The sequence below is a fragment of the Rattus rattus genome, chromosome 1 (genome assembly GCF_011064425.1).
Source record: "Rattus rattus isolate New Zealand chromosome 1, Rrattus_CSIRO_v1, whole genome shotgun sequence".
NCBI classification, from domain to species: domain Eukaryota; kingdom Metazoa; phylum Chordata; class Mammalia; order Rodentia; family Muridae; genus Rattus; species Rattus rattus.
Window position 1 is genome coordinate 232,989,971 of NC_046154.1, and position 24,201 is coordinate 233,014,171.

Below are 24,201 nucleotides of genomic sequence, written 5' to 3' on the forward strand. Positions count from 1 at the left end.
GTGCTGGTTCTCACTCACCTTTCCACTTGCATTTCTTCTGTTTGTAGGGACATGGTTTACATGGGGTAGGAGAGACTGTCCATATACCCTTTCCATTTGATGAAGCAGAGCTCCAAGGAGGTACACTGGATTCTATCCATTTGACTTTTATCCTTATTCCTGTCAGTAATTGGTGGAAAATGACAGGGAGTGAGTTCTTGACACTTTTAAATTCTGTGTTTTTACTCTTTTGCCATAAAGAATTGATTGAAAGTAGTTTTCAGTTGCATGATTTTTCTGCCAGTGAATTGTTAGACAACCAATTCTAACCTTTTAAAGAATACTGGTGTATGTTAGAGATGAAGAGAGAGTAATGTTTTTAGTAGCTCTTCGATTTTGATTGTTATTTATTTGGTTAACGAGAGTTGAAATTGTCATTAGAGTAATCTTTATGTTTACAGTTTAATATTCTTTTCATAGAACCTAAGGTAAGATTTGTAGATGCTGTGTGTTTACAGGGCGTATGCGGCGCAAGGCAGGTGAGAAATGGCCTTTGTTCTATCCTATAAGTCTTTAAATGCTGAGGACAAAATGTTATTGTTCTGAAGATGGTAGATATTGTGGTCTGAGAGCTCTTAAGAGCTGATTAATGGGGGCTCAAGTGGAGCTGTCCTTAGGTTTCATCATTGTAGTCGGTCTGATTTAACATGTAAAAGAATTTTAAGAATAGTAAAGTATACATTAGCTTTTGGTATTGTTATATGATAAGACTTCATTAATATGGTATTATTGGTTTGTTCCTAGAGTTTACCCGGGCCAGCATGGGTGTTCATAAAGCATTGCAGATTCTGAGGAGCAAAGTGGACTTGCAGCATTTCTGTGGCTATGTCACCATGTTGAATGCTTCTAGCCAGCTTGCAAGTAGAAAGCTCAGTGACGCTTCTGATGAGAGAGGTCAGTCACTGATTGGGTCTCTGGTTAGAATAGCTGGTTTGAGTCTAGCATTGCCTCTGTGTGTAAACCACAACAAACCTTTGTTGTCCTGCTGTCACTTAATAGTTTTCATTGAAGGGATAAGAATATGACCCTGGAGTGCTCTGGAGGACTCAGACAGGGTTAGTTAAGTACCTCTGATCCAACCATGACCAGGTGGGCTAGTGTTACCACCTCAGAGGGTAAGAGACCCTAGTCAGCAACACCATGGGAGGACACGAAGAAGGGATCTGTGGAGAGGCAATGTCGAATCAGTCCCTTAGAAACGATGCACCTCAAGCAAAATGTAAAAAGAACCAAAAGAAAAAAAGAGTATTTGAATGAAGATGTGAATGGATTCATGGAATACCTGAAAGAGCTCACAGGCGCTTCACAATGGACAGCTGATAGCAGCCGACAGCCGGAAAGGAAGGGAAGAAACTGCAGTGGCTTTAAAGAAGGAAGGAAGGAAGGTGGCAAAGAAGAATGCAGTGGTATGTTTCCATTGTCAACAACCTGGCCATGGAATCTCTGACTACCCAGCTGTGCTAGAGTCAGGACATGGGCACCAACATCTGTAACCGCTGCCCAGAGCACGAGATACTGAAGATGATGTAGACCCTGCGCGTGGTGAATTTCCTTTTGCAAAATGTTTTGTCTGTGGAAAAATGGGACACGTGTCCAGGCCCCGCCCTGATAACACCAGAGGAGTCTGGAGCATTTTAAGAAAGATTGCCTGGAAAGTCAGAACTCAGATGGAATCACCACAGTTGGTCCTGGTCATAGGGAGTGAGTGCAGACTACAGAGATGGTCTGGATGTGCTCAAACACAGAAGCCTGAGACAAAAGTACCCAAAGTAGTTAATTGTTGATAAGAATCGGTACACTTGTTAAGTACCATCTCAGGGTTACTTTTCAGAGTAGGCTTTTAGAAATTAAAGCTGGACACATATGGAGGCAAGCTTGTATTATAGACACGACTCTGACCTTGATGGGGGCCAGACTGTCTACAATCTATCTATCAAGGAGTACAGGGTGGTTAATTATACTCTATAGATGTGTGTGTGTGGGGGGGTCTGTCTGTCTGCCTGTGTATCTGTCTGTATTTGAAATAGATTCTATGTAGCCCAGGTTGGCTTCAGACTAATAACCCTGCTTCAGCGTCCAGAGTACTGAGATTACAGGCAGTGTGCCTAAGAACATATTTTAGCAGATGGAACTTAGAAATAAACAAGTGCCTCTATACCTGATTGTGGCACTCATCGCTATAAATGTAAATTATGAATCGAAACTGACCCCTTAACAAAGTACATGCCTTTCAGCTTGTGAGTAAATAAATATTTTGTTACATGCTTTTAAAAAAGAAAGAATATGACCCTGGGTTAGCTTTAGAACTGCTGTTCACTCAGCCTTTTACCATTGCATCTATGTTCATAGGCTTTGAGTCAAATTAGACTTAGGGAGTATAATTTCAAAACTCCTGCCATTTTGTAAAACATCCCCAAATTAGACTTAATAGTTTACAGATTCCATGAATTAGACTTTGGAAGTAACTCTCATTCATTTCTTTACCTCCCTCTTCTTTCCTTGTAAAAGCAAATTATTTTTATTTTATGTGTGCATGTGTGTATACACTATAGCCAGAAATAGTATTGGTTTCTGTGGAATTGGGTTTGAAGCAATTGTGAGTCTCTGTGTAGATGCTGGGACTCCAACATAAGTCTAGAAGTTGGCATTTTTCTTGTGCACACGTTACCTGCGTTAGCTTACTATCTCTCCAGCCCCTCTTCTGTTTTAATTCTCAGTTTGGTCTGGACCTTGATACCTAAAAACACATGTTGCAGCCACTTTCTGTGTAGCCGCCCTTCAGCTCTACATTGCCCAGCGTTTCATGGTCAGATCAGCTCTTAAGGAGTTTCTGCTCTGACAAGATGATGTGTAGATAGCTTTGCTTATGGTGGTGTCAACTCTATTGCACTGTTCTGAAGCTGTCAAGTGTCTGCCACTGGCAGTATTCCATGATCCTTTCCTTCAGTTGAAAACCCTGACAAAATATGGTCAGTAGTCAGCCAGGGGGCTGGGTTGACTCCCTTTCAGTTTTAGCTGTACTATAGCTCATTTTTTTTTCCAGTCATTTTCCCCCACACACATTTAAACAGCAAATACCTGGTTTAAGTCCTAGAAGCAATTAAATTTTTCAGTTCAGTTTTAGTCTAAAGGGTAAAGCCTCAGTAGGGAAGAAGTGAATCTGCCTGCACTGTGTAGTTAAGGCTCAGAGGGGACTGTGGACTACTTGGAGTATACATGGGAGATTGAAGGCATATCGTAACCTAGGAGCCACAGGGAATACATCTTAAAGAAAGCACAGTTTGAACTGAGCTTTGAAAACTGAGAAGTTAGTCAAGGTGATTGCTTGCTCGTCCGTCCGTCCGTCCATCCATCCATCCATCCATCCATCCATCCATCCATCCATCCATCCATTTGCAAAGGGAATTAGAAAGCAGAAAATAGCCAAAAGAAAGGAGTTATTGGTGAATAGATGAGTGCAGAAGGTGACTAGGAATCTCATGATGCCAAAAGATGGAGGGATTCAAAAAGAATTGTGGAGAATGCTGGGACTGCAGAAGTCCACCCTGATGGGGATGGCTTTAGGACTGATGGAAGTAGGAGTCTAAACTTGTGTTCTGCCTCATGAGTTTAGAGGTTTTAGGTCATGGTTGATTTTGACCTTGGGAATTTTATACACATTATGATACTTAGCATTGGTGGGTGTCAGCCACGCCCTCTCTTATTCACCAGCTTGTCTCTAGACGGTTCTCAGATGTCAATTGCTTAAACCAAAGATGAGCATTATCCTCTTTGCTGTTTTTTAAATCCTGTGGTGGGAAGGGAGGGAGAGTATAGGACATGTATGTGCAGTACAGTAGCAGTTGTCTGCAGCTCTGTAGATTGTGTGAGTGACTGAGAGCTTGTTTGTACCTTGGACTGCCTATCGCAGCAGATCTTTCTTTCTCTTCTTTTAATTTCTTTTTTCTTTTTGTTTGTTTGATTTATTTTTTTTTTTTTTAGAATTATTTATTTTATGTATATGAGTACACTGTAGCTGTCTTCAGACACACCAGAAGAGGGCATTGGATCCCATTACAGATGGTTGTGAGCCACCACGTGGTTGCTGGGATTTGAACTCAGGACCTCTGGAAGAGCAGTCAGTGCTCTTAACCCCTGAGCCATCTCTCCAGCCCTGTTTGTTTGATTTTTAAAACCTTTTTTCTTTCATTATTACTGTTTTCTGAAGTCCTCTTGTGCTAAGATTTAGTTGATGGTTTCTTCTGCGTATAGAATCCTCACACAGTTTTGTATCCTTTGAATTACCAGGCGAGCCTGATTTGGCTTCTAGTTCAGATGTAAATGGCAGTACAGAGTCGTTTGAAATGGTCATTGAGGAAGCCAGTACAGACTTGTCTACAAAGCAAAACTCCGGTAAGATGTTAAGAATTCTTTGCAACTTTATTAGGTCCTTTCTGGGACTTAACTTTTCTGTTGCGCTATTTGCATATTGCTTTATTATCTGCAGTGGAGTTCTGTGTTAATGTGATTGTTCTAGGAAATATGTTTATGTGCTTAGAGTAATTAAAAAATTATAAAGTTATGGCCAGAGTGTAATGATTTCAGTTTCATTGTGTATATGATAAATAGATTTATTTTATCTAAATCTTGCAGATGTCTTTTTGAGCAAGTGATTGTCTGCAACACTTTATGAAAAGCTATCTTTTCCCCAGACATGTACATAATCAAAAGACATGTGCTTCTCTTTTGAGATTAATAACCTTGTCTTATCTCTCCCTTGTTGAGTTTACTAGTGGGTGTCACAGGGATGGAAAGATCTAGGAACCTCAGATTGGAAGACCTTGCTGCTCATGCAGAGTCTGGAATCATATGGTTTTCAAGTTATCTGTGTCCTTTGTAGGGGCCACAGCAGAAGCAGATTGGGTTCCTCTTGAGCTGTGCTTTGGAATTCCTTTGTTCAGTTCTGAATTAAACCGGAAAGTTTGTCAGAAAATAGCTACACATGGCCTGTGCAGTAAAGAGAGGTAAGGCTTTTGTTCTTCATCTCCATTTTCAGCTGTTACGACACTGCTCTAGTTTGCTTCTTTGTGAACATAGCAATTGCCTTTATATTGGTTGGTTGAATAAAGAAAAAGGTTTTAAGTTTAAAAGGAATGTATGTGCGTATGTGCATGTACGTGTGAAATTATTTTCAGTAGATTAGAAGTTACTCAGAGCAAATATTTATGGTTCAAGCTTCTGTAAGTTTGCTTGTCCAACAGACATGATGAAGTGTGGGGAAACGCGTATGCCTATGTAAAGAATGGACCTGTTTGATTTTTTTTTTTTTAATACATAAACGTCACTTTTAATCTCAGTGCCCCAGAGACAGAGGCAGGAAGATCTCTGTGAACTGGGCCAGCCAGGGGCACATAGTAAGACACTCCAAAAAACCAGTCTGAAAATTAGTCTGTACACGAGCACTATATACACTCAAATGTTTACTTCATGTCTTGGTGACTTTCTCAACATCTTCCCCTTTGCATATTTTTTGAAATGCATGTTTTGCTTTTCAGACATGACAGGCAGGTTTGACCTTGTGGCAAGCAGCTCCAACCCTTTGGAAGGGAGTGGCCAACTGTGGAGGGGAGATGCCCGCAATCCTGTCTTTAAACTTAGGAAAACAAAGTTGGACAGCAAATAACTTAAATTATTTGGCCTAGTGAAGCTTGTATAGTAAAGAGTATTCAACGGATAATCTCCACAGCCGTTCTCTGGAGTATGTATGAATGAAAGTATAAACACCAAGTGAGGTCTGAGACTCAAGTATTGTTTACGCTCTGTGTCCGCTGCAGCCAGGAGTCTTGGCATGCACTATTTTTCCCTAGAAAGAGACGCATCTGTGATTTTAAGGCTAGGAGCAGCATATGTCTGTGGGTGTAAGCATGATGTTTAGAGTATCTTGACACTGTGTCAGTTTGCTAAACAGGACTCATTGTTCCCTGAGGCCGTGCTGTCCACTGCCACAGGTTTTTGACAAGATTTATAGTAACAGGGACACTTTGAAGGTTTGAGGAATGTTAGAAACGGGAGGCTGTATATAAATGCCATTTCCTGGGCAGGACCCAGCTATTGTAATCACAATGGAGAGCAGTGTGGATGCCTGTGCTGTTTCTGCAGAAAGATGGGTCAGCCCATCAGCAGTCACACAGGGATGGACGAGGGGTTGAGAGCCCAACCTTCACTGTTGGACTATTTACTGTTGATAGGGAGAGGGAAACTATTGCCTTCAGTTGTGAATCAACTGGTGACACCCTGCCTTGACCATGACCCAGGATCCAGTGGATAGTTAAAATCTAGTGGTGACACAGATGGCCTTAGCTAAATTAAATGGGTCACCAAAGTCAGGAGCTTGGGAAAGAAAACAGTAGGGACGAGATGGGGAAGGAGAGAGGTGTTGGTTGAGACTAATCAGAACACTTTGCGTGAGTGTGTGTGTGTGTGTGTGTGTGTATGAAAATTTTCAACAATAATCATTTTTTACAATTGTAACTATTAGGAAACTTCAAAGATTGCCACTCTCATTGTACTTAATTCACATATCTGGAAAGTGATGTATGTGTAGGTTGTGTTAAATCTGTCAGATATGTTTAGCATCTTGTTTTATTTTATATTTGTATGTATTAACAGTTCATAAGTAGAATCTTTTAGAAAAAATAACTTCAATTTTGGTTATATAAACCGTGCTCCCTAGTACCAACTTCTGACTCTTATAAAGGAAAGCATTTAATTGGGGCCTGCTTCCAGTTTCTGAGGCTTAGTCCATCATTCTCATGGCAGGGAGCATGGTGCTGGAAAAGGAGTTGAAAGCTACATCCTTATCTGCAGGTAGAGGGTTTGGGGGAGAGAGAGTTAAGCACAGCAGGGTGTGGGATAGGCTTTTGAAACCTCAAAGCCCATCCCCAGGGACACAGTTCCTCTAGAGGCCACAACTCCTAATCCTTCTAATCCTTTCGAATGGTGCCACACCCTAGTGCTGAAGCATTCAAATATATGAGCCTATAGTGGCCATTTGTATGTAGACTACCACATAAACTATGTTTTAATTTAGATTTAGAGCATGACATCTATTTGAAAATGGCCTTCTTTTTATATACAAGTTTCTGTTAAAAAGAAGACAAAATTTTATTGATACAAAGCATTTCAATTACTTAAAGAATTTTGTATTTTATTAGGTTACATATTCACATAGATTATTTAAATTGATAAAATTTAACCTGTAATAGTTTTATTATATTTGATTAAAATTTGTTTTTTTCTCCCTTTTCTTTCAGCCTTCAAAGTCTCTTACATTCCAGTAGAAAACTCTCTCTGCAAGTCCTTAACTTTGTCCATTCATTCCAGGTAACATCATCCAAAGCAGTGTCAATGGTGCTAGTATAGCACTCCATAATATGTGAAAGCCCCTCTTGATGGGCTTCACACCTCCCCAGTACAATATGTAACAAGCATGATTCAAGGTGTTAACTGACTTGGACATGTTGCTGGTCAGGCCTTCCTGGACAAGGCCTGGCCTCTGGGTTCTGTGCCAGGGTTCGCTCAGCAGAGCAGGCCTGACCGTGTGACGTGTGTCATGAGTCCTGCATGTTAGTGCTGAGGCCAGGCTGCAGTGCTGATGCCTGCAGTGCTGCTTTACTGCTGGTCAGTGGAGTGGAGAGAACGCTGGATATTCTGGACTATGTAGATTCATAAATAAACTTTGAGCATAGAATATTTCTGTTTAGAATATCTAATTCAATATTATGAAGACTGTTTTTAGAGTTTTCATTCATTTATTTACTCCACTCATTCATTCAATAAATACTTGAGTCTACCCTATGCCAGTCCCTTTACCAAGTGCCAAGGAAATTGATGTGGAAGCCACTAGTGGAGCATGTGATGCTGTGTGAGACTGGTCACACATTAATGTTTGAAAGACTTCATCAACTGCTTTGAGGGAGCTGTGTTCCTATGGGGTCTGAAAGAAGCCCTGGCTTAGAAGATTAAAAACTGAAGCCTATAGGACAGAACAGAATGCTGCAGACAGACAGGACATGCATTAGTATCAGGAAAGCACCGTGCACACAGGAATAAAAGGTAGCCACGATGGTAGGAACATCCTGAAGAAAGGAAGTGACAACAGGTGAGGTCGAGGAGGGCGGGGTTTTCCTGAGCATGGGGAAGAACCTGTGAATACACCACATACCAAGAGGCATGACTGAAGGCTGGAGAAAGGGAGGGATTGTTTCTAATGAAGTCCTTTAAATTGTGTGTTAGTGTTGGAGAGGCGTGGACTAGGGGCACGGCAGTCAGATGCCCTGGTAATTGCCTGGGGGAACCATGTTGTGACTGAGCACTTTTCACTGGAAGACAGCTGAAGTGCTCAGGTACACCCAGTAAAGGTGGTTTATTGTACATATGCCATCATGCCAGTAAACCACAACAGTCCACAGGTGGGGAAGTTGTGAAATTCTCAGTACTATACTCCACTTGGAATCTAGTAACTGTGGCTGTGGTGAATGGAACGGTTGAGATATATTCTGGAGATAGATTTGTAAAACTTGATGAATTAAATGAAAGAAATAATGCGGGTGTAGTAGGAAGAAGTCAAGACTGGTTCTCATTCTTGTGTTTACCTGGAGGAGTTGGATGGGGAAGGCTGGGGTGGAAGTGGGGACTGGGTGTGGTAAGTCTGTAGTGTGAGGAGACACTCTCTGGCCATGGTCAGACACTTGGCCTCTTGGGAACGTGGGTCTGAATGTGTCCATCTTGAAGCCTTGGACTACCTGCCTTGCGTGTAGAGCTGTGTAGTGTAGTGATGGGATCTTTGTGGCATTCTCCTGTTAGGTGATATTTCCAGCCAGGTCCGGTTATACATGCTTGTCAGTTTGCACCTGTTTCTTGTGGCCTCCCATAATGCTGTGCACGCTGTGAACACTTGCTGGGTAATTGGGCTCCTTAGTTCCATGTCTTTGCTGTAAGTACATGTGAGACAGTTCTCTTGTTCTTGACTTTTAGGAAGGTGCTGCAACTCTGGATCTTCACGCGGAGCCTGGCTTCTCAAGTGTGCTTTCACAGTCATCCTGCGCTGACACGGGAGTTCCACTTCCTGCCAAAAACGTAATGTTTAAAGATGGCATCCTATCTGAGTGGAGTGGACGCTCCCCTTCCTCCCTGCTCATTGCCAGTCTCCATTTGCAGTAATTTGATTACAGCATTGTTGCTCACACACTCTGCCTTTTTCCTTTCTTAACGCTGGCTTCCCGAGGTCAGCCACTAAGCTTCTAGCTGCCTTGGTGCAGGTCGAGCCTCATTGGTAGGAAACGCTCGGAATGTGCTCGTGTCTTCTGACGCCAGAGGCCTGTTGTTACACATCTTACTGCAACAAGTACTTCTCAGCAGCCAGCACTGTACTCGAGACAATCTGCATTTCTTTTATAAACTAAGGACATACTTTATAGGCTGTAGATGACTGTTACGTTTATAAGCAGTCACTATGAATATTGCAGTGGTAGTTTTATATGTATGTTTCTCAGACATAAACCTGGTTTAATTTTATATTTTGTTATCTACACTGAGGGGATCACGGGAGGAGATGGACTCTTCCTCCGAAAGGCTTCTTGGTTCTTGAGGTAGTCACGCTAGAAGTGGCAAGCATCCAGCAGTGAGGGGTATGTATGTGCTAGGGCATTAAAGGTTGCTGTAGATGTCAGTAAATTATGTATGCCAAGTGAACATGATTGAGGGTATGTCAATCAGCATAGTTGTGTAAACCTAACCTTGATTTATAAGGTCTTAACTGATGATTCATTGACATCTTATGAGAGCTTTGGAAAACATTCTATTTTTAAATGATGTTTGTATGTGGACTTCTGTCGTCACTCACCTTGGGCTTTATATTTTCATAGAGTCTATGGAAAAATAGAATTTATTTTCCACGTGTAGTTGAGGCTGTTGCATGTCTTCAGTTTGTCTTAGCTTTACCTATGAACTCTTAGGGTAATTGACCTTGATGGTTTAAACCAAGGATTATGGTTGAAGTTGGAATTGCATGGCAGCAGCCCCAGGGCTGTGGTTTTGGACTTAGCTCCATGGTAAAACGATTCCTGAGACACAGCCTCTGGATCTGAAACAGGCACACAGCTCTGGGGGAGAGTGGAGAAGCACTGCCTGGCTTCATGTGCTTCTTTGGGCATTGGGTCTTTTAGTATCTCAAATGTCAGAATTTTTGGAACCAGGATTAGACTTTCCAGGTCACCTTCCCTGGGGCGTTTGTGTGGTTAGTTGAGCTCTCCTAACCGAACTGGTCAAGCAACATACCTGAAACATTCAAGCATTACACTAATTGAGAACATTTGAGCTTAACAGTTTTGCTGATGGCTTTTGTTATTTATACAACTGATATTTGTGTAATTAACAGACTTCTGCAAGTATATGCCTTTCTTGAAACCGTTAAAGTGGCCATGTATTTCATACCATGGCCTATCTGTAGAATTGACTATTTTGGACCAGGTTACCTGTGGCACAGTTAGTGCTGTGTTTGGGGTAAATGAAGTAATGCTTAGTTTTCTACTCTGTCTTGTGTGAGGTAGAACTGTATGTATGTCACATTTGTCTGTAAAAGGAAAAGTACATAGTAATATTAAAATAATTTCTATGACTGTGACTCATTTATTTTTCCAATTACTGATACTGTACATTCCTAGTGCTATTAGTTATATGTGTATGTAACTTTTACAGTTTCATCTGGAAGTTGTATGTATTTCTTTTGATCAGGGCTCATTAATCTCATTTGCTTTGATTGAGTTACTGTAGGTATCTATCTTTGTATTAGTAGTTGAATGCCAACTCTAATGACATGTACACTAATAAAGAATTGAACAGTTGTAGTTACAACAGTCCAGTTATTGCTGTTTATAGTTTAAATGTGGGAGTGAGTTGCTGCTATAATTCCTTTTTGAAAGAAGAGATGGAGCCTAACCATGATCATGAACTTTAGGGACAGTACTTTAAAGAAAACAACACTTGATATCTTTCTGGATTTTCATTTAGGAGGGAGAGTGAGACCGTCAGAGTCCCAGCCAAAGTCCCTGTCTTCTTGGGAGAGGATGATGTGTGTTTGTGCTTTGCCTGGTTCCTTCCACTCATGTTAGCTCATGCAGAGAGGCCTCTGTTAAGTTGATAAAAAATAAATAAATATAGACTTTGTTCTTGCCAAAGAAGATTGATAAAAGTTATTTTGCAAATGTTTAATTTCATCTGGCTTTGCACCACCCTCTTTCCTGTCCCTATCTCACCTCTTACTATAGCTTGAACCATGACAGACAGACATTTAGAAACCAAGGGGGGGGGGAAGCTACTAATATCAAAAAGGGCATACAGTTTAGTAAAGGTCTAGTTTCACCTCACAAATGTATCTAAAGAAATGCAACTTTATATCACTTAAGAAGTTAGGGTCATCTGATTCCTTACAACAGCGGTTCTCAACCTGTGGGGCTCTCAACCCCTTTAGGGGTTCAAATTATCCTTTCACAGGGGCCGTATATCAGATATCCTGCATATCAGTTATTTGTTACGATTCATAGCAGCAAAACAACAGTTACAAAGTAGTAAGACAAAATAATGTGCTGGTTGGGGTCACTAGGACATGAGGAACTGCGTTAAAGGGTCACAGCGTTAGGAAGGTTGAGAACCACTGCCTTAGCGCCTTTCTTGTTTAACATGTAACCAGATGGCTTTGTATTCGTTTCCGGGGGAAGTGATTTCCCTTACTGGGTCCTTTGTTTTCCTTTGCCACTCTCATTTACTTCTTATGTTCAATGTTTCAAGGACACTTTGTATTAAAAGGATTTTAAAGTACCAAAACTGTAACTCAGTACAGTGGATTGTTTTCTGTTGTGATGTTACTATTATACAAGGAAATTGTATAAAGTGTTGTCAATTTGATTATTGACACAAATAACATGTTTACAAATAAACTGTGGTGTTGATCAAGTTGTTGTGGAGAGCATGTTATTTCCTGGGACTTGTGTTTTAATATTAAATACGCCTGTGATTTTTCAGCCTGGCTTTCCTGTGCCTTTTCAGCTAACTTTAAAATTTTGTCCTAATACCAGATTTGCAGGAAAATATCCAGGTTAGGCCAGGGATGTTCATTGTCTCTGCTCTGGCTAGTTTTATGTCAACTTGATAGAAGCTACAGTCACTTAGGAAAGAGCAACCTTGGCTGAGAAAGTGCCCCCACCAGATTGGCCTGTGGGCAGCTCTGTAGGGCAGTTTCTGAATTAGTGATTGGCATAGGTACTGACTCTCCTGGCTGGTCTTGACTGTGGGCTTGACTGCTATAACAACACAGGCCATCACTGAGAGAAGTCAGGGGAGGAACTCTTGGCAGGAACCTGGGGTCAAGAACTGATGCAGAGGCCATGGAGGAGTGCAACTTACTGGCTTGGTTCTCCTCGCTTGCCCAGCCTGCTTTATTATACCAAAGATCTGGGAAGAGTTGGGAGAGGGAGGGTGAGTAGGATTAAAACACATGACATTCTCAACTAAGGAAAACTTTTAAAATCTAAGAAGAAAGGTTTGCACATAGCATAGGCTCTCTGTCTTACTCCAGCCCCTGGTTGTTTCCCTACAATATCCTGGCTGGATGATGAGGTTGGTACTACTGCTTACAATGAGCTCTTTTCCTGCCAGATCTCTCTCTGTAGAGCCGTCCGTCAGTTCCAGGTCATCTTTCTCATGGTGTGGGCTATGAGGTTCTTTCTTGGACCATTTGTTTTTCATCTCGTGGTTCTAGTAAGTCCCTGCCCATGAGCAAAAATTCAGTTTTCCATCGTGAACTCTTCCAGCCTTGTGTTTTATTAAGGAGTGTACAAAAGTGGAGAGTGGTTTAGTGTAGGAGCCTTGTGCCACCGTTCTGCTTCGACCATGGCCAGTGCTAAGCTCTTCATGTTCATCCAGACAAAACATAGATGACTTATATGCGCACAAGCACAAAACTCCATCCCCCCTCTCTAAATTATCAGCTAAAACCTGGATACTACACAATCCATTCTATAATTTAGACTCGCTATTAGCTGGATTAGTTCCCACAGATAGAAATGACATGTGCCCACTGATCTGCCACTGCTGACATCACAATAGAATTAAAGCAAAGTCAGACTAAAGCATCAAGGGGTAGTTGAGAGGGGTGGGGTTTGAGGCAGGGTCTCAATGTGTAGCCTGTCCTGGAACTAGCGTCCTGCCTCTGCCTCTGGAGTGCAGGGATTAAAGGTGTGGACCACCACTGCACAGCCAGTAGTCACATTTTAAAGGGATGGGAAATATTTAAATTATCAGATGACATGTTTGTGTACTGGGAAAGTTCAAAGATGAACTGAAACGAGATTAGAAATGAAATACTATGGAATGATTTATCTACAACCTTTTTTGTCATGAATATGGAAAAATTTTTTTTAGATTTGACACATAAAATATAAAAACTGAACATATTAATGAAATCTCATTTAGGGAACAGATTTCCCAATGTGTATGAGTAATTAGTTAACACCAGTTCTTAGCACTCTGATAAACTTGGTTGAGGGAGGGTGTACAGAGATGTTTTAAAATTTTTTTAAATTTCTTTGAGAATTTTATAGTACATACACATATATAATGTGTGTATATAATATAATGGTCTTACACAGGCAACTGCAGCTATTATGAGTTTATGAGTGCAGTGGTCCTATCATAGCCAGAAGACAGTTTTGGTCCATTCTTCCTTAACCTCTGACTCTTAGAAGCTTTTCACCCCCTCTTCCATGATGTTTTGTGAGGCACACTCTCGAGTGTGTTTCGAATGTTCCACTTATGATTGAGCACTCCACAGACATTTATTTCTGCACTTTGACCAGTTATGAGTTTCTGTGTTAATGACCCTCTGCTGCATGGTGACGCTTCTCTGATGAACACTGAGAGATGCACCAGTCCATGGAACAGAGATACATATTTGGAAGATAGTTTGATACTATGTTCATGTACTGGCTAGTTTTGTGTGTCAACTTGACACAAGCTGGAGTTATCACAAAAAAGGAGCCTCATGTGGAAATGCCTTGATGAGACCCAGCTGTAAGGCATTTTCTCAACTAGTGATCAAGGGGGGGGGGGGAACCCAGCCCATTGTGGGTGGTGCTGTCCCTGGGCTGGTAGTCCTGGGTTCTATAAGAAAGCAAGCTGAGCAAGCCAGGGGAAGCAAGCCAGTAAGTAACCTCCCTCCATGGCCTCTGCATCAGCTCCTGCTTCCTGACCTGCTTGAGTTCCAGTGCTGACTTCCTTTGGTGATGAACAGCAATGTGGAAGTGTAAGCTGAATGAACCCTTTCCTCCCCAACTTGCTTCTTGGTCATGATGTTTGTGCAGGAATAGAAGCCCTGACTAAATCAACTTCCAAAGTAGAAGCTGCAGTTTGAGCCTTGTAGATAGGAGGCCCTCCCATGCCTGTCTGCTTCTTGGAATTCTAGCATGGCACCATTAGGAGGTGTGGCTTTGTTGGAGGAAGTATGTCACTGTGGGCGTGGGCTTTAATACCCTCGGACTAGTTGCCTGGAAGCCAGTCTTCTCCTAGCAGCCTTCAGATGAAGATGTAGAACTCTCAGCTCCTCCTGCACTATGCCTGTCTGGATGCTGCCATGCTCTCACCTTGATAATAATGAACCTCTGTACCTGTAAGCCAGCCCCAATTAAATGTTGTCCTTGTATGAGTTGCCTTGGTCATGGTGTCTGTCCACAGCACTAAAACCCTAACTAAGACAGGGATCCCTGAAATTGTAGATGTCCTTTCATATATTTTGTTACTTTTGTTTGTTTTGCCCATGAGAAACCATGAGTGCTTTTCATTTTCCTAGCAGGCCTCTGCTTAGCCCCAGGCAGAGCCACCAGACAGCAACATCTGTTTATGCAGGATTTACTCTCCATCCTTTGAACATCACTGCAATAAAACCACACCTCAGAAGGGCATGCTGGCCCCGGAAGCCTCTCTTCACTGCATCGCCTGCCCAGTGGTTTTTTTTTAATTAAGGAATATTTTATTCATCTGAAACCATCATCATCTATACCAATCTATTTATCTATCTATCTATCATGTGTGTGTATGTGCGCGCACGCGCATGTGTGTGTATGTGTGTGTGTGTGCACGCGCGCACACACACACACATATTAGGAGTTTCTAAAACAGACATTTACTTCAGTATATATTAAGAACTGCAAAATGAATTAAAGGTCTAGAGAAAGGAAGTTGAAACATTGCCTTGGGACCCACATTACTCATCTGGCACAGAATGAAAAGTTCAGAGTCATATATTAAATCACTTGTTATAACTGAAAGATGATCTTAATATTGTGGAGCCCTGTAGCTTCACAGGAAGTTAAGAATAAGGTTATAGTAAAGAGAAACATCAAATTAATATTCCAATAAAATTCTTGATTCAAAGGTAACTCCTTTCACTTACGTTTTTATTTCTATTCTTATGAATGTGAAGCAGATCTCTTTTCTTACAAAGTTCTTATGGTACATTTGATAATAAACTGTCTAGCATCCTCACAAAATCAAAGTATTATTAAATGCTTTTACATTGAAAATATTCCCTTAGCAAATGAGTGAGATTTTTGTGAAATACAGCTTATCGATTTATTAAATTTTATCCTCATATATATATACATATATATGAGGATATATATACATATATATACACATACATATATATACATATATATAATTTGTGTTTGTCATCAGAAGGCAGAAATATGTCATATCAGCTATAAAGTTAAAGATGGCTATCATAATGAGACAAATAAAATAATAGAAATTAAAAGTAAACAAAATGGTGGAACGTACCCTGGAGGTGCTTGTTACTGAAACTGAGTTTTAAATCTGCGTGGTGTTTTTACAGCTAGTTTGTAAAAGGCCTTTTGTAAGCGAAGGGTCTGGGGGGGTACCTGGAAGAGAATGGGGGACAAGAGACTTGAAGAAGGACGCCAAGACAAGAGTCTGATGAAGGCGACAATTTTATTTTTCCCAAGGCTGAATTTATACCATAACATGGGTAACAGAGGGAGGGGGAAGTGTGAAACATTTACGCAGGCCAAGGACACAGTATTTGTGTGGTCAGGGAATCGGTTGATGTTGACAGGATATTAGAAAGGTCACAGGTTTGTCATATCTATTAGTCAGCAGGATGTTGGCTTTAGCTTTATCATATCATTCATCCTGACCACCAGATTTGTATTAGTCTTCTGCAGCTGACTGGGGATTTTCCATGAACCCAGTCATACTTAATTCTAACCATAATAATAACATCAATAATGGAGGGCTTCAAGGGCATTGCTCCCAACAGCCTTTGTCCAGCTCCCTGACAAGGTATTGCCGAGTCCAGCAATGCACAGATGTGTCTGTTTGAAGTCCTCTGTGCTGCTGTGAGCTTGGGAGGCCTGGCAAGTTCTCCCAGGCTGTGGCTTCCGATGCAGTCTCTTCTTTCCCGGTGGGTGGCAGTGTTTCACTTCTCTATCCGTGTTTCCCTGATTTTATTAAAAAAAAGAAGAAGAAAAAGAAGAAGAAGGAGGAGAAAAAGAAGAAGAAGAGGAGAAGGAGGAGGAGGAGGAGGAGAAGGAGGAGAAGAAGGAGAAGAAAAGAAGGAAGAGGAAGGAGAAGGGAAAGGGGGAGAAGGAGTAGCAGGAGGATGAGGAGAAGGAGAAGCAGGGAAGGAAGGAGGAGGAGGAGGAGGAGGAGGAGGAGGAAGGAAGGAGGAGGAGGAGAAGGAGGAAGAAGAAGAAGAAGAAGAAGAAGAAGAAGAAGAAGAAGAAGAAGAAGAAGAAGAAGAAGAAAGAAAAAAGAAAAAAAAAGAGTAAACGGGATTCACACACTCTTTCATTCCCCTCGCCCCTTCTTGTTAACTTCAGTGTGTTCGCTTGGAAAACCACATTGACAACACCAGGATTTCATAATCACCTGAGGCTGATTCTAGAGACCTTTCTAGGAGTCAAGGTGCAACAGCCTTGTCAGTAGACCACGTGACCGTGTTTGGGTGGCAGTAATGGAGGTGGTTCATACTGTTGGGCCTCTCTTCCCCAAGGCAAAGCCTGTTTTCTACAAGTTCCAGGGAAAATGTAAGTTTGGTCCTGTGTACCTGTGACTGTGGACATAGAGTGATGGGGTTGATCTGATTGGTTATCCCGAGTCATGTGGCCTACAATTGACATGTGTATCAGAACCAATGGAATCATTGAAGAATTATAGTTTTTAATTAAAAAAAAGCTTTCTCCTACGTGTGTGTGTGTGTGTGTGTGTGTGTGTGTGTGTGTGTGTGTGTAAGAGCATGCCAGAGAGCATATGTGGAGGTCAGTCCAAGCCCAGGTATCAGGTCTTGCCTTCCACTGAGGCAAGGCTTCTCATTCATTGCTATGCACATCAGGCTAACTGACCCTCAAGCCTCTAGCAGTTGTCCTGTTTCTACCTCCCATCTCCCTCTAGCAGCACTGGGATTACAGATGTGTACACCACAACATCTGGCTTCCACATCAATTCTGGAGATCCAAACTGAAGTTGGTAGGCTTGTAAGGTAAGTGTTTTCCCCATGGAGCAATTCCCCCAGCACCTGAAGACTTCTAAGCTGGTGTCTTAGCTCTTTTCCCCACTGCTGTGACAAAATGCTTGAGTAACTTAAGGAAGGGTTAGGTTGTCACATTGTGAGGGGACAGTCTTATGGTCTGTCTCCTCCTTAGACTGTAAACCACATGAGATCAAGGATTTCTGTCTCTTTGCTCATTCGCTGCTGGAACAAAGTTCCTTCTCTACCTTCTGGACTGCCATGTGCAAACTCGGTAACTAACTGTAAATGAATGGATGGATGGATGGATGGATGGATGGATGGATGGATGGATGGATGGATGGATGGATGATTTATGTGTGTGCCTGCTTTCTCTCTTGAGGATCCACTGGTTTTTGTAATTAATGTTATTTATTTATGCATGTGCGGGTGGTTGTGGGAAGGTACAGTGTGGTGGTGGGGCTTATGTTCCTATGCAGGCCAGAAGATGGCGCTGCTGGAGTTGCAGTGTTTACAGCATGCCTGGCTTGCTCTGTGGGCACTGGAATCCTGACTGGAGTCCTTATGAGTGGTTGATTGTTGGGCCATCTCTCCAGTCCCCACTGGCTTTTTCTGTGGGGTTATTGAAGCAACAGAAACAGAGTGAAGCCTCTGGAGCTCAAGCAAGAGTCATTGAAACTGGAACGGCGCTCCTTGAGTCAGCAGCAGGCGGTGCACAAGTACAGTCCACTTGCTTGACAGTGGCCTTGCACCGTGTTGTCTCAATTTCCAAAGCCAGGAAAGAAAACCCAGAGACCACTCTTGGAGACGGACCTGCCATACTGGCCCCCCAGATCTAGCCAGCTGCTCAGCGCCTCCTGCAGGGCTGGACAGTAGGTACAGCAAATGGCTTGGGATTTATCTGAAGGACAGGACACATGGCTGCTTTGCAAGTGCTGACTAGAAAGGGGAAGGCAGCCATACCACTTGGGCCTGGACTTTGAGAGCAGCAATCGCCTGTGATTGGTGTTTGCATTAACGCAGTCACCGGCTGTATGCGTGGACTTGGAAGCTAAGATGAGAGAACTCAGGACGCCATAGAAGGCACCTTGGGACCTGAGCCCATGCTGTGGGTGGGGGGTTGGGGGTTGAGGGTTGGGGTGGGAGTGGGGGTGGGTAGTGGGTAGCATCATTTAGAACCCAAAGATCAGGAGCTTGAAGCCCAGCGAGTGAACATGGAACTACGCAGAGTGGAAATAGGAAATGGAGGGGGGAGGAAGAGGGAGGAGAGGGAGGGAAGGAAGGGAAGGACCGAAGGGGAATGGGAAAGTAGGGGGATGGGAAGTAAAGGAGAGGAGAGAGGGGATAGAGGAGAGAAGGGGGAAGTCCTACCAATGCCTTTGTCTCAGGCTTTTGTTTCTGAGGTCCCTGGATCACTGTCCCTGCTCCTTTGTCTTAATTCTCAGAGACAGGCTATCCTTGTCCACTGAAGCTCCATTTGGGTTTAAGCTCTTGCAACAGTTCCAAGTCTCTCATAACCGAGAGTACCGGTAAATGTGCTTCAGATGTGGTAGGAAAACAAAGAGTTCTCTGGGCCACCAGACTCCATTCTTAGGCACAGCCTAGATCAGAACGCCTTCCTTTGAGCTCAGAGGTGTTCTCATCAGAATCCTCCTTAGGGATCCAGACAATTGGAGCTGATGATTGCTGAAGTCTATTTCTCATCCTTGAATAAGGATTGTATTTATGTTAGCAAATCTCGTCCTTGCAATGATTCGGTTGAAATAGTTCATCCTCCGGGTCAGCTTGATTAGATTTGGCATCACCTAGGAGATGCACCTCTTAGGACTGTTTGTGTCTCCAGAGAGGTCTGAGGGAGGAAGACCCACCCTAATGTGGGCAGCACCGTTCCTTGGGCTGGGGTCTCAGGCTGAATAAAAATGAGGGAAAAAGCAGTACAATTCATTTGTCTTCTTCCTAACTGTGGATGCGATAAGACCAGCTGCCTCATGCTCCTGTCACAATGCTCCCTCTCCCCAACCCCTGTCACCCTCAGGAGAGACAGCATCCTTAATCTGTGAGCGAAGCCAAACACGTCCATAAGTGGCACTAGCCATATATTTTGTCACAGCAATGAGGAAAGTGCTAACACACACAGAAGGGGACCCTCATTCCACAAAGCTGAAGATGAAGATCCAAGCACATCGGTGGGTTGCTGGGTGACTCAGCTGGCTACTGGCTCAAGCTCAGGCCGCTGCCCCATGGTATCTCATGGTGCGTCATGACGCTGGGGCTTCCAGCTGCAACTTTGGAGCTATGACCACTGTGGGCTCCATGTTCCTTTCAAGGAAATGGGTTGCCCTGAGGGAAGAGTTCTGGAATTGAACTGTCTCCAAGTCCTAATGTGGAGATGGCTGAGAAAGAAGGTCTAGTGTGAGGTCAACAGGAGTAGATGTGACACAGGAACTTTGGTCCCCAACTACAATCTGCCGGTAAATACGTCTGCCTGGAGAGATAAAATGATTTCTCTGTAGGAACACCATAAGGTCCACGTAAGATGTGTAGGTCCCTGGTGTTTGCTGTCTCATACATCCTTAACTGTGTGATTATTTCTGTGGTTAAAATGTTCTCTTCCCCCAAATATAACTGCCCTGTAAGAATTTCGTCAGATGATTGCATTTTGCTTGGGAAATGTAGTCATGCAAACTGAATGCATTCAAAGCAGCCACCATTTATCCTAAAAATCCAGTGAACATCCAAATCAACTTAATTCTTCAAAGCAAAACCGACCAAAGAGGACTCAGTGTGTTTGGGGGAAGGGGAGGGTTTCATCTTAAAATGATTTATGCAGCACACCACCGAGAGACTGGCTTTGAAAACTGAGTCATGACGGAACCAACGTTTATGTGATGATTGGCATCTTGAGCAATGCTTAAGGACACGTTTGCAAGTCAGGTAGCTGTGCAAATTCTCCTGTGACAGTGGAGTGGAGGACCTGGGGCTGGGCTTGCTTTTCTCCTTCTACCTCTTTGCTTACCAAAGGGTTAACTGACATAGAGAACTGGGGAGGGAGGAGAGAGCTTGAGATAGGTATAGAGATAGAAAGAGAGAGGGAGACGGAGGAAAGGAAGAGGGGAGAGAGGGAAATAGAGAGTGAGAATCCTTGAGCAAGCACGGCCTGGGTGATGGCACCGTCAGTGTCCATCTACACCCCATTTCTCCTTTTCTTTGTTTTACAATAGAAAGTGTTTTATTATTTATTCGTTGACAACTCCATACCTGTAAATAATGCGTGTAGGTTATGTGCACCCCATCTCCTCCCTGGCCATCCTCCTAGGCATCTCAGTACCGTTGCTCTCTCTGCCATGGTCTAGTGTTCTTCCCGCATCCTTGAGGTCAGACTTGTGAATGGTTTGCTTTATCCCATAGGATGTAGGTAGCAGTGAAGACCTCATTTCCCGACACAGTGTCCTCGTGCCCATGCAGTTTGCTCACTCCCTTACTTCTGTCACTCTCACAGATGTCATACCCATCAGCCTGTGTCTGGTATGGCCACTGTGGACTGCAGGCCCTGCCAATCTGCGATGGAAGCGACATGAGGGAAGACCCTTTGTTTATTTGTTTATTTGTAGTGTATTCCATATCCTATCCTAACTGGCTCATCATGTGACCTTGGACAAAGAACTTTCATCTGACACTTGACCATTTCTCCTTTTACCAAGTGACTACCTTGATCTACGTAGTTGGCTTTCAGAATGGCGTAGGGTGCCTGGCATGGAGCAAGTGCACTGTAAAAGTTAGCTGTTACCCCATGTATGTGTCTTAGGATTCTATTGCTGTGAAGGGACACCATGATCACGGCAACTCTTACAAAGGGACATTTAGTTGGGGCTGGCTTCAGTTCAGAGGTTTAGTCCATTGTGGCCGTGATGGGAAGCATGGAGGTGCGCAGGCAGAAGGTGCTGGAGAAGGCACACAGGGTTCTACACGTGGATCATCCAAAAGGCAGCAGGAAGAACGTGAGACGCTGGCCTGGCTTGAGCATTTGAAACCTCAAAGCCCACCCCATGATACACTTTCTCCAACAAGGCCACATCTTCTAATAGTGCCACTCTCTGGTGAGTCTATGGAGGTCATTCGTATTCAAACCACCACAGTGTGGAGAGATAGAAAGAATACATTTGTTTGTGCAAAAGCATCACTCCAGACAACAATAAAAGTGTTTGTGTTGTACATTAATGTGTATGAGCCATGTATGAGGCAAGCGTGAGCCACAATTGACATTGGATTGACACCACGGTTGTGGAAGGGAACCCTTCTCACCGTTCATCTCTTTCTTGGATGATAGCTATTTGGTGAGGTGGATGTGCCAGGAGAATGGTTCTGAATCTCACACAGCCAGGGCCCATTTGTGAGCCCCTGACCTCAGGCTTTCTGTGCTGTCTAATGGCCAGGTTGCCCCATTTCACTTTCCTCCACTGACACTTTCTGCCCTGTTGATATGGAGACTTTTGGGGACTGATGTTATGAATCTATCTAGATTTTTAAATCTCCAAGGAGCAGAGGCAAACCTGACTAACCGAAGCAGCAAAAAACTGAGGATTTCACAGTCCCCAGAGCACTGCAAAGGTCATGGAGGCCCCAGGAAGGGAGCCAGGCTTGGAGACCACATGGTCAAGGGCTCATTCTGAACAGTGCTACAGTCCTTCCACACCTCAAACCGACCAGTGAGCTCTGTCAGCGTCACTGCCGGGGTTCATCACTATTTGCACCTTCATCACCACCCTTGAATCATGAGGTCCCTGCTTCCCTGTCCAAGCAACAAGCCAGCCTATACAATGTCACTCCTTGAAGGGCTTTCTAAAGAAAGCAGAATTCAGATGGAGACTTGGGTTCTGGTGGCTAAAAGACGGCGTCTTTCAGTGTGAGATATGTCCTCATGGGGATGTGGACAGACCGTTGAGGTTCATGGAAAATAAAACTTGATTCTGCTTTTGTTTTTGTTTTAGTGCCAATCTAAGAATTTATATCCAGCTGCTTTTGTTTTCTAACCATCTATAGGAATGGACCGTCAGTGGGAAGCCTGCTGACATCAACTACAGCTCTTTTAATTTGACAGTGCCGTTGGGCAGGAACAGAAGCCAAGTGAACTCAGAATGATATGTCCCCAGGCAGCAGCGGGTGTCAGGGCTCCAGTCTCTTCAGGAAGATCCTGTGCTTGTGATAAATGGCGGGGAAGTGAGTTGTGTGCAAAACTGATCGGTCATGAATGGCAGGCAGGGCCCCCTCTGGATCGAGCAGCAGTGCATTCCCTGCACAGCACCAGTGTCTGGGACAGGAAATGAATGCTGCTGAGGTGGATTTTACAGTTTTACGGACCTGCTGGGATTGTTTCTTAATATGTTGGTTGTTGGTTGAAAACTGTCAGAGGATTGTCGGCATGAGACTTTCATGTCCACATGTTTCAGGGGCAACATAATAAGACAAAACATCAAGTAAATCACATAATGACAACATTAAAAAAAAAAACAATTATTAACCAGTAATCCCAGAGTCTTCTCCATTGAGGAGAGATATGGACACAGCCTGAGTGTGCAAGGCTGTGAGCTCATGAGGCTCAAGGTGGGAAGAGGAGGGACTGCTTGGTGGAGGGAAGTCCGTCAGAACTAGAGAGATGGAGCTTGCACAGCCTTGGGGACATCCTCAAGGCCATTGAAAAGGGTTACATTGATGTTGACAGAAGCAGATTTATTTTATCTTGTATTTAATACAATAGAATCAAAAGCCGTGTTGCAAAGCACCCAGTAAAGGAAAATTCCTCCCCTGATGTAGGAACGCATAGTAAGGACGTTTATACACTGAGTTGTGTAACCCAAAATATCCACGCTCTAGTCTTGATGGTCAGACTATTTGGAGACACAGCTTTTGGAGAGATGGATAATCAGGGTTAGACAGAAGTGATGGGGTTCTGTCCCTATGGGACTGGTATCCTTAGAAGAGGGGAAAACAGATTCTCATCTGTCATGTATATATCATATATCCACAGACAGGCAGACAGACAGACAGACAGACAGATTATGGATAAACAGAACCTGTGTGTCTGTTGTACGCAGCAGCAGACTCTAGGGGCTTCTGAGCGCTATCCTAGTTTTGGTCTTTGGCCCTGGACAGCAATCTTGCAAAGCCTGCGGTTTTCCCATTTTGACAAAGGCTTTGCAGAAACCATTAATCAGCGTGTATGCAGAACTTTCCGAGAGAAGAGAAGAATAACATGAAAGCCGGGTACTTTGAGGTTGCAGCCAAAGGAGGCTTACCCTTTGGTGCCATTGAAAAACGTCTCCATCTTTAGTTCTCACGGTGACAGAATGCATGAAATAACCTTGGACACTGTCCCGTTCAATGTCTTGCAGGCTTTTTTTCCAGTAAACAGTAGCTTGTCTGCTTGACAGTGTAACACCCATCAGCTGCTTCCTTATATAAATGAAGCTTAAAATGAAAACAAGAGTTTTCTTTTTTAGCTAGTAAATCAGAGTGTTCCAAACCTAAAATTACAGCCATTTTCTAGCTAGAATTAACAACGTCAGGCACCAATCCACCACTCAATC

The 24,201-nt window shown here is 43.1% G+C and overlaps 1 protein-coding gene and 1 pseudogene across 2 annotated transcripts in view; both read left to right on the plus strand.

The window, feature by feature from the left end:
• Fam91a1 (family with sequence similarity 91 member A1) overlaps positions 1-12,030 on the plus strand; it is a 39,056-nt gene extending 27,026 nt beyond the window's left edge. Inside the window, exons 19-24 of one of the 2 annotated variants that reach the window (XM_032915769.1) lie at positions 48-120; positions 784-933; positions 4,327-4,431; positions 4,919-5,042; positions 7,332-7,401; positions 9,055-12,030. In XM_032915769.1, the coding sequence (XP_032771660.1) occupies positions 48-120; positions 784-933; positions 4,327-4,431; positions 4,919-5,042; positions 7,332-7,401; positions 9,055-9,240 (708 nt within the window). In that variant the 3' untranslated portion in view covers positions 9,241-12,030. Of the gene's footprint in view, positions 1-47; positions 121-783; positions 934-4,326; positions 4,432-4,918; positions 5,043-5,573; positions 5,806-7,331; positions 7,402-9,054 lie in introns of those variants that run through there. The other variant, XM_032915777.1, reaches the window with a different exon arrangement.
• LOC116885646 lies at positions 943-1,823 on the plus strand (annotated as a pseudogene).
• Positions 12,031-24,201: the final 12,171 nt, after the last annotated feature.